At 42.3% G+C, this 13,984-nt stretch overlaps 1 protein-coding gene across 3 annotated transcripts; it reads left to right on the top strand.

The window, feature by feature from the left end:
• Positions 1–50: 50 nt before the first annotated feature.
• pla2g7 (phospholipase A2, group VII (platelet-activating factor acetylhydrolase, plasma)) lies at positions 51–8,956 on the top strand. Of its 3 annotated transcripts, none has more exons than XM_083643702.1 (11): positions 51–162; positions 931–1,058; positions 2,023–2,173; positions 2,269–2,362; positions 3,385–3,453; positions 4,801–4,966; positions 5,830–5,943; positions 6,594–6,685; positions 7,293–7,463; positions 7,607–7,755; positions 7,938–8,956. In XM_083643702.1, exons 2-11 carry the CDS (start codon positions 963–965, stop codon positions 8,036–8,038), a joined length of 1,203 nt encoding a protein of 400 aa, XP_083499828.1. In that variant the 5' UTR covers positions 51–162; positions 931–962; the 3' UTR covers positions 8,039–8,956. The 3 variants fall into 3 exon arrangements, with proteins under 3 accessions (XP_083499828.1, XP_083499826.1, XP_083499827.1); XM_083643700.1 differs by having other exon boundaries at positions 63–316; XM_083643701.1 differs by having other exon boundaries at positions 84–162; positions 846–1,058.
• Positions 8,957–13,984: the final 5,028 nt, after the last annotated feature.

Raw genomic sequence — 13,984 nt, 5'->3', positions numbered from 1 at the left:
CCCATGTTTATGCTACTAGCTAGCTAGCTGACTGATACCATGGGGGTTAGCGACCTGTCAAACCACTCCCAAGTGACTCATACCGGTACATTTATCACTACTAGATAGACAAATCACCTGGTAATGTTGCGAAACTAGCACCACCACGCTTCTCTTCCTCCGGTAGGCACATGTTTTCTATTTCATAAACTTTTTAGCTAACAGCTAGACTAAGTTAACCAACCTAGCTTGCTGGTCAAGCTGTTTACGTCGATGTTTTCTAATGGAGGATTCGTACAGTTGTTAGCCAAGAAGATTTACGCGTGGTCAAGGACAGGTATGTGTTGAATTGTAACTGACACCTACCTGAAAATGTCATACTTTTACAGCCATAATCCAATTTTTATTTCCATCATAGTAGGGGATAACAACAACAGTAAGTTGAATTGTCAGTCAGTTAAATCATCTGACTAGTACTACAGTCAGATGATTTAGTCTGGTTTATTGCCTGTAAAGTGACAGTAACGATTTTGGAATAACAGCATGTTGTACAGTAGGCCTATAGACCTAAAATAAAGATGCTGTGTTGTTAACACTGTAATTTACATGTATATAACGTTAGCACCGAGGTAACTGGAAGGATTAAACTCTCAGGAAGGATCTATGCCATGGGGAAAATGGTATGAAAAAAGGGGGGAGGCAGGGAAAAGGATCCCATAATGATTCACAACTAATGATCTATGGCTATTGTTCAGTAGTATAAGAAGAAGAAGAAGAAGAAGACAGTATTCGGTATCAGCTGACATTTAAGCACTAGCATACTCTACTAAAAGTCATGTTGTCTTTGTCATAACTGTCATCCACAGAGTCCCTGCCAAGTTGCAGTGGTGTGTGAACACTACCCTCTGCATGTCACATACTGAAAGATAAGTGTTTATCTTCACTGGACAGATCAGTGGAGGTGGCAGCTGGGTTTCTTCAGCATGGGGAACTCCTGCGGTAATAACCTGGGGATCCCTCCAGCCAAAGGCCCCAACGCTGTGGGATGCACTGACTTCATGATGGATCACACTGCACAGGTACAGTGGCCAAAATGATCTTGATATACAGTATTATCTTGATAAATATTAAAAGATGAAAACTCTAAAAACAGTGCTTCAATTACATAACAAATAATTTGTTTGATAACAAAACAAGACATTTTAATAAACATCTTTTGTTTTTGTTTTTACAAGAACATCTAGACTAAAGAAAGGCAATTGCATCTCAAATAGAATGCTACTTTAACTCAGTCAGCAACAGGCTTCCTTGTGGGGAAAATAAAGTATGGTTATCACTGTGGTCATGGTACAGTAATAAAAAATGTTCAAGGTAACATTATAGTTTTACCGTAATATACTGTATAGTAATAGTGGGTTTTGTCCCATGCCTAGACAAGTGTTTCAAAGATCACCATGAGTTGAGACAGTTACTTTAAACCTCCATGGTTGAGACAGGAACTGTCCCCAAAAACTGCATTCACAAGTTTTTTTATTTCACCGGCCTATAGAGAGGCAAAGTGACCGCCTACTTCCTGCTTCAGCACTGTACCAGAGATTTTCATCCGCCATTTATTTTCCCATACACATTTAGTAAAATGCGTATAAAAATAGTTTTACTGGACCAAACCAAACGGTACAGATATATTTAGAAACAGGAGAGATCGCATAACATTTCACTGGGACCAAAACATAAGACAATATTTTTTCGATGTTGTTTTTTTAAGTTTTGGTCCGAGTGAAATGTTCTATGGTCTCTCCCGATTCTAGCGTTAGCTGAACCGTTTGACAAAGTAAAACTATTTTATAAGCATTTTATGAAATGTCTATGGGAAAATAAATGGCGGATGAAAATTTCTGGTACAGTGCTGAAGCAGGAAGTGACGTTCCACTTTGCCTCTCTATTTGGGCTATACCACTGCTAGTCATATATCATACATGTATTGAAGAGTGCACGTACATGTACACCATGTGTTGATTGTGTCAACTCGTATCTGTTATACAGGGCACCTTCTTCCGGCTTTACTACCCTTGCCAAGAGTCAGAGAAGGCAGAAAAACCAGATTGGATCCCGTGCAGAGAATACTTCAATGGTCTGGCAGACTTCATGAAAATGAACAGAACCATCAGTGAAAGGATTTTCAACTACCTCTTTGGTGAATATCTCACCCATCTAAGAAAGAACATCTCACACAGTTTTTATGCAGGTGTCTGTTGTTGAAACTGTTCTTTAACAAGCTCTTTGTTTCAGGATCCTTTAAGATCCCAGCCTACTTGGATGCCCCTTTCAAACAGAGTGGAAAATGCCCTGTAGTGATCTTCTCGCATGGCCTGGGAGCCTTCAGGTACACCCAACACCACTTATAACAATAATAATAATAATGATGATAATAATAATTAGAGGCCGCTCAGTAGAGTGCATACCTCTGCCACAGTGTGGTGTTGCGTGAATCCGTTTGGAACTTAGGCGCCTTTTTGTGAATGGTTACCCCCATTGCCACTTCTCTTTTTGGCCAGTGGACGTGGAAAGGTAATCAGTTCTAAGTTGGCCCAGGACCTACTTATCTACAAAGTTTCCTGGTGTTACGTGAATCCGTGTGGAAGTTAAGTGCCTTTTGTGATTGGCAACGGCCATTGCCACGCCCCCTTTTGGCTAGGGGCGTGGAAAGTTAAGCCCAATGTCCACCAGCTGCGGTAACAGCCGGAACAGACACGTGCTCATGTAATAGATGGCAACTCAGACGGATCGGCAAAAATAAGAACCTCGTCTATTTTTGCCGGATCCACAAGCTTCAGACAAGATTACATGGGAGCGAGTCTGTTCCAGCAGCTATACCGGAGCCGCACGGAGCTGGTGGACATTTGCCCTTAATCAGTTCATCCTTGGCCCAAGATCAACCTTTCTACAAAGTTTTGTGGTGTTACGTGAATCCATTTGGAAGTTAGGCACCTTTTTGTGATTGGCCACGCCCCCTTTTGGCCTGCCAACAAATAAACAAACAGACAAACAAACATAAAAACATAGCCTCTGGGCCAACTCTGTTGGCGGAGATAAGAATATCAAGTAGCACTGATGAAAACACAACTACAGGAATGAAGTAAAATATAGAACTGCGAAACAAGGAATAGAAAACCAGGAACGAAAAACGAGGAATAGAAAAATGCATATTAAAAAAAGTCTCTCCAGTACATGACCTTTATAAAAGCCTTGACAAAAACACAACTACAGCAACAGGCACCGATGTCAAATAGAACATCGAAATAAGGAACATTATGACGCTGCTATGGCACTTATTCATTGTGACAAAGTTACGCTCAGTTATTCTCTTTCCAGAATGCTCTCATTGAAATCTCCTTGGTTTTCCAGGACTTTGTATTCAGCTGTATGTGCAGAACTGGCTTCTCAGGGCTTCATTGTGGCATCGGTGGAGCACAGGTATTAACACACCCATTCAAATATATCTTGAGGTAAAAATGATGCTTCATTTCAGTGTAATGATTCATTGGGGTGTTTAAAAAAAAAATCAAAGAGGATTCTTGTACACAAATGAAGATGGGATCAGTCTGGATCATAATAATAAATATATGAGACACCTGTAAACGTGCCATGGTAATAGTTTGTGTAAAAAGATGCAATGTTGTAAGCATGGTATATTATATATATAATGTATAGGATATAGTTAAAACATGGTCTGTGCCTAAATCTACTTGAGCTATATTTCAAACTGGCACTCGGTGTCAGTCGGAGGAAGCTCTAGCTGGATGCGACCCAAACAAAGAATAACAGAGGACTCTCTCCATAGACATGCGTTAGTCGCCCCCCTCTCCTCTCTAAGCGGCTGTCTGCTGTTTATCTGTTGAGTAGGAGTGGAAAGGCTGTGCAGACAATGGTACCAACCAGCTCATCACATTTCTTTTCAGTAAAGAGTGCAGGTTGAAACACAGGGGACAGTATGGAGATGAACAGAATGGCCGGCCCACCGCTAGTCAGTGGATTGAGGCGGAATACCTCTGCGCTGCAGCAGCAGGTTCAAGCCCAAAGCCATAGAATACAAAATGTATAGAAAGGAAATGACCTACTTTATCGTGCTAAACGCCTCGGTTACAGCTAAAATGGCTGCTCTCGTGTTTTAATGATGTTGTCATGGAAACGGCCATTGTTCCACGCGCTTGACATAATAGCAGTGCTTCTCTCGTCACGTTATCTTGCTACCTCTAGTAAAAAGAAGAGGGGGGGGGGAAAGCCAAAGAAGAAGAAAAAGGCTAATTTCCAATTCAACAACACATTTACGGAACAATGAGCTACTGCAACCCCTGTTCACTCTGCCAACAATCCCCAACTAGGACAAGAGTTTCAAAGTCCTCTCTCTCTCTCTCTCTCTCTCTCTCTCTCTCTCTCTCTCTCTCGCTCTCTCTCTGTGTGTTTGAGAGAAAGAGAATGAGTAAGACTAATGATTAAACCACAGATCATCCACTCCTCATCTATTAGATTCTTTTCAAGTAGGACTTTTAAACTTTGCAGTTTTCTTATTCACTTGTGACTCAAGATACAGGTCTATCTAAGTCCAGTAACAGTAACAAATAACATAACGGACAGAATGTTAAGTTTCATCTTACCCTTTCCCTTTATCTTTAGACTCAGTTTTGTAGAAATTGAAAAAATAAGATAGCATCAAGATTTAAAAATCGAATAAGCTGCTACTTGCTTTTGGGTCGAGGTACGTTAAATAAATCTGTGGGGGGAAAACGTAATTGTCTTTTTCTTGAATTTCTTTTAATGCAGAGATCAGTCTGCCTCAGCTACGTATTATTACCGTGAAAAGCCAGAGTCGGAGAAGAGAGATGAGCCTAAAACATCAGCTTCAACCCCAGACGGCCTGGAGGAGGAGTGGATGTACTACAGAGCTCTGCAGCATGGAGAGCCAGAGTTCCCCCTCAGAAGCAAACAAGTAATGCAAAATAATAACGAAAGAAAGAAACAAGTCTAGATAGTGTTTCATCACAAAACATCTACAGTATCCACTTTCGGAGGAAAACTACTTTCCCAGTTTTCATGAATCAGTATTTCACAAAATATCTTCAAGTCCCTCCTGAACATAAGCAAGAGTAAAGATGTCGAGTTACTTTCAATAATATTCTATAATGTATTTTACTTTCTGTTTTGAGATTACATCTTTAGATTTAGGTAGAGGAACGTGCCATGAGTGCAACAGTAAAATAAGATTCAATTCCAACATCATCATAGATATTTAACTTCATTTTAGAAGCAGAGGAAGTGGATGATATGGGAGAGGTGATATGATTGACTGGGGAGAGGGTGATGTGACATGCCTACTCCTTGAACAGATGAGTTTTCAACCTGTGACGCTAGCAGCCATTGTGTGAGAGTACAGGTGGGGAAATGAGTCCTCTGACACAGAGTGTTTAGGATCACTGCCAGCTGGCACAACATCTCTGAACCTGATACATACGAAGCAGTGGGAAAATGTGCAGTGTGATGTCATTACCTTCAAACCACATCCTCCTTTCTTTGGTATTTTATCTGATCTGTCTGCTGCCACTTTCATTACAAATACAACCTAGCATTTAAATGACCTTTCAGAGTTTTCATTTTCTTTCATTATGGACGGTCATTCTTTCAGTTTTGTAGTGTTTTGAATTATTGAAATTGAAATATAAATAATATTGAAATATTTCTCTATGTTGTTGAGTTTGTCAAAACTGGCGACATTTAGTGAGTATGTGATCATATTTGCCCCCCCCCACCCCTCCCTCCCCTGTGACCTATGCTGCATTTTCTTGTTATTTCCAGGTGAAAGTGAGAGCAGATGAATGCATTCGGGCCTTGGATAAGCTCATTGAAATCAACTCAGGGATTTCAGTCCAAAATGTGTTGCGAACACAGTTTGACTGGACGACATTGGAGGTAACAGATCTTCATGGTTACTATTATATTTTAACGTAATGGAAAACTGGCCAAGACAGAAGCAGCATGTTTAGTTGCCAACAAAACCATAATAAAAATATAGAAGTACATTTTTGCACTCTATGACACGTTTAGTATCGCTTAACTTATGACGTATGAGCAGGCACCCTTAGGAGAAGAAAGAAGACTACTGCAGGCAAAAGGAAGCAGATTAGCACTGGTAAACAAAATACAGGAACAATTTCAAATTTGAAATTAATTTACATTGCTGCTTTCGCTTTTTCCTCAGTGGATGGGCCTAAAGGGACATTCTCCTTGATTAGATGAGATTAGATAAGGAAACACCATAACACCATCAAGGAATCAGTTTGCAAAAAACAACACTTACAAGTCAGTTTCCATTCTAGCAAGCGACCCACATCACATAAGCAAAGCATGATTAAGATAAAGTACCAGACTGTATGCTACAGAAGTAAACTTCATAGTATTATTATATTATATGATGTGATGGTCATACATCTTTTGTTGAGCTAAGTGACCAGATAGCAGAAACTCAAACTGATCAAGTTAGTCAGTTGTTCCAAGTAACTTTCCATCATGCTGCTCATGCTGTTCAACTCATCTCCTTCTCCTTGTCCCCTGGCCAACAGAACTCCATGGACCTGTGTAGGATAGCTGCGATTGGCCATTCCTTCGGGGGAGCAACAGTGATTGAATCGCTGTGCAAAGAGGTTAAATTCAAGTATGTATGTATATGTTTCAAACGTCCTTTTCAGTTTCAGGTCTCTTTGATCCATTATGTCTCCTTGCCATGGAGAAGATGCAGTTCAGGGGAAGAACATCACATGAGCAACTTAAAAAAATCACTGAAAACAGTGATCAAATGTAGTGATTAAACAGTGATAGAGATGCAATCAATCTGTGCAGGAGATGGGGGGCGGGTGGGGGCAAATAAAAACAGCATCACACAGCATCTCAAATGGCATGCATTAATGTTCTAGTGATAAATATTTGGGCTAGGCAGGACTTAGATTTCATATTTACCTCCGCCAAGGAGGTTATTTTTTTGGTGCCGTTAGCAGAATTACGAACAAAAGGGTTAGGGTTCTGATCTGACTCACAAAATTTGCATTATAGCAAAACCTTGGCATTGGACTTGTAGTAATCTATTCTTAAGTTTATGGAAAAATGCTGCTTCTATACAAACTCAACCAAGATGCACGATTAGGACTAGCCCACCACAAACTAATGTATTCTAGGGTACAACATAGTCTTGTCTGTTTCACTGAAGAGTGCTATGTCTGCACTGTAGCTTGTTCAGGATTTTAACAGTCATGCTCTGTGACTAGGTGCGGCGTAGCTCTGGATGCGTGGATGTTCCCTCTGGATGAAGAGATCTTCCCCCGGGTGAAGCAGCCCATCTTCTTCATCAACTCTGAGAAGTTCCAGTGGGCAGGAAACATCAGCCGCATGAGGAAGCTGGACTCGGCCCTCATACAGAGGAAAATGATCACTATCAGGTACGACAGGACCTTTCCAGGACCATGGAAATGGTATTGGAGATGCAACGAAAATCCTTAAAATTCAATCTTTCATCTCTATATGTAATAAGTGTAGTCTCATATAGTAAAATCTTTTTTGTTTTCCTGTGTTCCTTCATCAGAGGAACAGTCCACCAGAGTTTCCCAGACTTCACCTTCCTCACCGGCAACTGGATCGGAAAGCTGATGAAGCTGAAGGGAGAGATCGACCCAGAGCTCGCCATGGACCTCTCCAACAAAGCAACGCTAGCCTTTCTGCAACGCCACCTCGGTAAGGAAAATGGGAACGAAAACTCATGTCTCAGCAGGCAGAGATGCAACACGCCACCTTTTTTGTCACTCAGTCAGCATTGCTCATTTTAAAGAGGAAGTGCTATAACAAATCGATTTTAAATGTCTGCATTATGCTGACTTTTTGTTGTTGTTGCTGATAACCTTAACTAAATCTTACAGGTCTGGAGAAGGACTTCAATCGATGGGACCCTCTGATTGACGGGAAGGATGAAAACCTAATTTCAGGAACCAATGTTACTGTGCTCCAGTCTTCCATCTGAACCACCTTTCTGCCTCACACTGCTGAAATACCAGTAATTACATGGCCTGTGGTCCAACCATCTTGCCTTGCGCATCGGAGTCAATGGAATTGTCCTACAATGTCCGGCCTGGCATTTCAAGCTGAGAAATATGTTTCAGAAGGATTAGGAAGAATACTTTGAAGCAGGGCGGTTTTGCTCTCGGATTTCTCCACATGGAGGCTCGGCTTAGGAAAGCTGATCCCGGCCTGGTCAGCACTAAGGAGTGACTTCACCTTCGGACTATTTGTTTTATCCTGGGAGAATCCGATAACTGCAGAAAATACAATATCACCTCACTCAATGTACCAATAATTGTTTCACCAGGCCTTCAATGAATGTTTGCGTAGGAAACAGATGCACAAATGTGAACTATGTTCAATCAATAGCAATAATTTCTCAGACAAATGTTTTCAAACATGATGCAAGTTTTAGTCTCCTAGAATGTATATAAAAAGCCAACTTTGATCTACCGTACTTAGGCTTATCAATCATTACCAAAGATTTTACCCGAATATGAATGACTCTTGACATGATTACCAGTTCCATCAGACAAGCTACACTAGGTGTGCAGTGTGGTTGTGATACACCCCTTAAAGAAATACTAACCCAGCAGAGTTGGGTATGGTTAAAAAAAAATTTAGACTAGTAATTTGATTATATACTCTATTTACCTAATCATAATATAAATTTATCCATGACGTTTCCACAGAATACGAGACAATATCCTCAAGTTTATCAAAATGATACAAACACTAAAATTCAGGAAAAAGTATAGAGCGGGGATGTTCCTGAGCCTAACAGATACATGAAAATACTATGTGCCTTAACTCGCAGTACTGTTTATCCTGGGTTATTGAAATGTAACAGCCTCTCTACTTTTATACACTGAAATATCTGCATTTGTACACTACTGAAATCCAATAAATTTGGTTTGTATACAAATATGATTTACTGCTCAAATGCTTTGTTCCATGTAAAATCCTAATAGTGTAGTCATACTGAAACCGTTTATAAATTAATCAGCAACACATTCTGTCACAAGTTTATTTGCCAATTGTGAATAGGCTTTCTCAGCTTTAGCCAAACAGAACAAAAACAAACGCATGCAAACACAAATAACCAAACATTGCACACAATGGCAGCCACATGCACTCATGCTTGTGCAATACAGTCTGGAAAGCGGTTTGGTGTCTAGCCACTCCAAGGAAGTGGGAAGGGGGTGACCGGAAACTGCAATTATATTGATTGTGGCAACAAATTATTTTCAAACATCTGCACACCTCCACACCTAATGCAGGATCAAGCTTCTTGTGAAAATTAAATTCTCTACAATTCCACCTGGCTGAACAATTCAGAGCAGATTAGTATTATACAACATTAGTATTATATTGAACAAACATTACAAAAAATATTTTTCAGACTTATTAGGCAATAGACCCTTTTCACGGAGGCCATTGTGTGTTGAAAAGGCAGAATAAACAGGTGCGAGCAAAACACTAATGAGGGTTTCCACATTCCAATCATGGAAGTTTGAAACCCTCATTAGGGTTTTGCTTGCACCTGTGTTAAACCTGCCTTTGACACAAAATGACCCCCGTGAGAAGGGTCTATATACCAAACAGAGCAAATAATTCAACATGCACAAGTACAAAAAGAGGATTACTTCAATGCTTCACAAAAATAAGGTTTTCACATTTGCATGCAAGACTTTGGCATGTAGCACTGTACGAGTACAAACAAAGCGAGGTAAACTGAACTTAAACCTGGACATATTTTGAACTTATCAGAACATAAGCAGTTGATAAACGTCCATCTGAGGTGTGTGGTAAGGACGTGAGGAGGAAATGTGGTTCTGACACACCTAATTCCAGTTCTTATTCTTCTTGCTGTTGAGGCCACTCAGTCTCCCTCACGAATACGCCGCTGTCGTCAAAACTGTCCTCGATCACCACCAGACAAAGATGAGTCACCATAAACAACTGGGCCTCTAAAGTGGGAAAAATATGATTTGGATTGTATGATATGGTGTTGTAGGCACCAGAAATAAACACACTTCAAAGCCTGTCAGTGTAATTCCTGCCATGGAAATGTATTTTTTAGAGAGCGCGAGAGAGAGGGTGGAGCAGCGACCGGGGCATGAAGGAGGGAAATCGGCCAAGTACAATTGGGGAGAAAATGTGGAAATATATGGAATACCGGTAGGACGTAGCATGTGGGAGGATCACACTATTCCCACCAGTTCCCTTCCACCCCGACCAGGCGCCCCGAGGAGGCGCTAGTGCAGCGACCTGGATACCCTCAATCCCGCTTCCCACCCGCAGACACCAGCCAATCATGCCTGTATGGACGCCAGACCAAGCCGGAGGTATTAGCTAGTCTTTCAGAACCTGTAGCGGGCGGCATATGGTGTGTTCAGGCTGTAAGCCTACAGTATATATTTCCCATTTGACAGACGCTTTTATCCAAAGCAACATACACATGAGATTTTAATACAACACATTAATCAAGGATCTAGTTTTCATTTCCATGAAGTATAATGGTCACAATAGTCACTTTGTTTTTCTTGTTCATTCTGTAAGCACAAAATATGATCCCATACCAGTGCAGACATCTGCAGAACAGTCCTCTTCAATAAGGCAGGTCACCTCTCCAACAAGGTTATCCTAAACCATCAGCAACAGGGAGAACACATCAGAAATACATACTTTTTTCAGTTTTGTTTTAGGATTTTGTTGATTGAATTAGGGTTGGGCGATAGGACGAATATATCAGCTATCTGCGATTGGCTGAGTCCATCAGCGGTTGATTTTTTTGGGATGACTTTTTAATGTTCTAATTCAATGGTAACTAATTAACCTGTAAAGCGTGATTCAAAGCGTGTGCGTCTTTCAGCAGCGGGGGGAGGGGGCGATATGAATTTTTTTTTACAGCTTGGGGGACATTACACATGCTTAATGGAATGCATGAGCAGAAATGAGCACTCAAACCGGGGAGTAGCCTACTGTACAACAGCACTGCCTGGAGAGCCTACTGTACAACAGCACTGCCTGGAGAGCCTACTGTACAACAGCACTGCCTGGGGAGCCTACTGTACAACAGCACTGCCTGGAGAGCCTACTGTACAACAGCACTGCCTGGAGAGCCTACTGTACAACAGCACTGCCTGGAGAGCCTACTGTACAACAGCACTGCCTGGAGAGCCTACTGTACAACAGCACTGCCTGAGAGCCTACTGTACAACAGCACTGCCTGGGGAGCCTACTGTACAACATCACTGCCTGGAGAGCCTACTGTACAACAGCACTGCCTGGAGAGCCTACTGTACAACAGCACTGCCTGGGGAGCCTACTGTACAACAGCACTGCCTGAGAGCCTACTGTACAACAGCACTGCCTGGAGAGCCTACTGTACAACAGCACTGCCTGGGGAGCCTACTGTACAACAGCACTGCCTGGAGAGCCTACTGTACAACAGCACTGCCTGGAGAGCCTACTGTACAACAGCACTGCCTGGAGAGCCTACTGTACAACAGCACTGCCTGGAGAGCCTACTGTACAACAGCACTGCCTGAGAGCCTACTGTACAACATCACTGCCTGAGAGCCTACTGTACAACAGCACTGCCTGAGAGCCTACTGTACAACAGCACTGCCTGAGAGCCTACTGTACAACATCACTGCCTGAGAGCCTACTGTACAACATCACTGCCTGAGAGCCTACTGTACAACATCACTGCCTGAGAGCCTACTGTACAACATCACTGCCTGAGAGCCTACTGTACAACAGCACTGCCTGAGAGCCTACTGTACAACAGCACTGTCTGGAGAGCCTACTGTACAACAACACTGCCTGAGAGCCTACTGTACAACAGCACTGCCTGAGAGCCTACTGTACAACATCACTGCCTGAGAGCCTACTGTACAACAGCACTGCCTGAGAGCCTACTGTACAACAGCACTGCCTGGAGAGCCTACTGTACAACAGCACTGCCTGGAGAGCCTACTGTACAACAGCACTGCCTGAGAGCCTACTGTACAACAGCACTGCCTGGAGAGCCTACTGTACAACAGCACTGCCTGGAGAGCCTGCTGTACAACAGCACTGCCTGAGAGCCTACTGTACAACAGCACTGCCTGGAGAGCCTACTGTACAACATCACTGCCTGAGAGCCTACTGTACAACATCACTGCCTGGAGAGCCTACTGTACAACAGCACTGCCTGGAGAGCCTACTGTACAACAGCACTGCCTGGAGAGCCTACTGTACAACAGCACTGCCTGGAGAGCCTACTGTACAACAGCACTGCCTGGAGAGCCTACTGTACAACAGCACTGCCTGAGAGCCTACTGTACAACAGCAGCACAGATTTAAAATAACTGCCAAAGTCTGACTGAAACTTAAAACAAAAAGCAGCCTGTGGATAAGTCTGTTTCATCACTGAACATTTGACTGTTGCATTCAGACACTTTTTGCAGTGTGCTGGTCTGTCTCGTTGCCTGTATGTTTGTTGGAGATACGCGTGTTATAGCTGGAATGTTTCAGTAAAAATAGGTTTTCACAATAAAGACAGCAGATGTCAGAGGCGCCTGGGTAGTGGGGGATTCCGCCGCTGCCCCGCCCCCTGCGCACGCCACGCACACACCCCTGTGCGAATATATCCGCAATCGCCAGTGATGGGCTGATGGGTCCGATTGGAACATTTTAACATATCGCCCAACCCTACACTGAATTCTATTACCGTATTCTGAGAGGGAACTGTGTCCGTGTGAGGCTCACTAGCTGCTGGGTCAGTCTCCGGTAGCAGGGCTGCAGGGACAAAGGCAGATAAGTAGATACAGAATTGTAATGTCTATGTTTTTGTTTCCATGAAGTTTAACGGTCACAATAGTAACTTTTTTTTTCTGTAAGCTCAAAATATGGTCCCATACCAATGAAGACATGTGCGTAACAGTCCTCTTCAATAAGGAAGGTCGCCTCTCCAACCACATTATCCTAAACAAACAGCAACAGGGAGAACCCAATTGTCAGAAATACGTACTTTTGCTATTTTGTTTTAGGATTTTGTTGATTGAAGTCAATTACCGTATTCTGAGAGGGAACGGTGTCCGCGTGAGGCTCACTAGCTGCTGGGTCGGTCTCAGCTAGCAGGGCTGCAGAGACAACGGCAGATAAGTAGATACAGAAGTACAACGATGCCTATCTTTTCGTTTCCATCAAGTATAACGCTCACAATAGCCACTTTTTTTTTACACCAAGATCAAGTAGGCATGTCAGAGCCAACTGTTCAAATCAACTATCTGTTGGCAAAAAAAAAAACATGTCAGTGTGTACATTCACACAGATACGGTGGAAGAATGGAAAAGGGGCGGAATGTGTTCAGCGATTGTATTTGTCATACTTAAGGTCCTTACACATCAAGAACGATGCGAATATACGGCACAAAATTGAATGCAAGTTTTGACCCACCTGTCAATCACAGCCACAGATGTGTACACGTCGGAAGCGAATTTCTGAAAAAGCGACCGTGGTTCGAAAAAATAAACACCGCAATAACGCCCAGCGAAACTTTGCCGTTGGTATGCACGGTTGCATTGACTGATATAGGTTCGGAAAATATTATTGACGTGCGAATTAATCGCACGAAAGAAAACGCTCCCGATGTGTAAGGACCTTAAGAATCAAGACCATCAAACAAACCAGAATCTTTATCCTCATGATGAGCCGGTGTCTCTTCTTCAATCATCCAGTTGTTCTAAAATGAACAGATCATTGATCACTGTGTGTAATACAGACCATGTCAATGGTCAGTTTCAATATTTAGTAAAGTACTTTCATTAATTAGAAAATGGTTCTATATACAGGAAACAAAACATGGTACAGGTACACTTCTATAGAAACCGTTGCAGTTCCATTCCATTACCTTGTT

This window comes from Poromitra crassiceps (genome assembly GCF_964638095.1).
Source record: "Poromitra crassiceps genome assembly, chromosome: 9".
Lineage (NCBI taxonomy): Eukaryota > Metazoa > Chordata > Actinopteri > Beryciformes > Melamphaidae > Poromitra > Poromitra crassiceps.
This window is presented reverse-complemented; position numbering and strand designations above follow the sequence as displayed.

What these genes read in the sequence shown, in the direction of transcription:
- pla2g7 (XM_083643700.1), top strand. Translation starts at nt 253, where the DNA reads ATGTTTTCTAATGGAGGATTCGTACAGTTGTTAGCCAAGAAGATTTAC. An exon ending in TTGACTGGACGACATTGGAG is followed by an intron (nt 5,944 to 6,593) that starts GTAACAGATCTT and finishes CCTGGCCAACAG; the next exon opens with AACTCCATGGACCTGTGTAG. An exon ending in CTTTCTGCAACGCCACCTCG is followed by an intron (nt 7,756 to 7,937) that starts GTAAGGAAAATG and finishes TAAATCTTACAG; the next exon opens with GTCTGGAGAAGGACTTCAAT.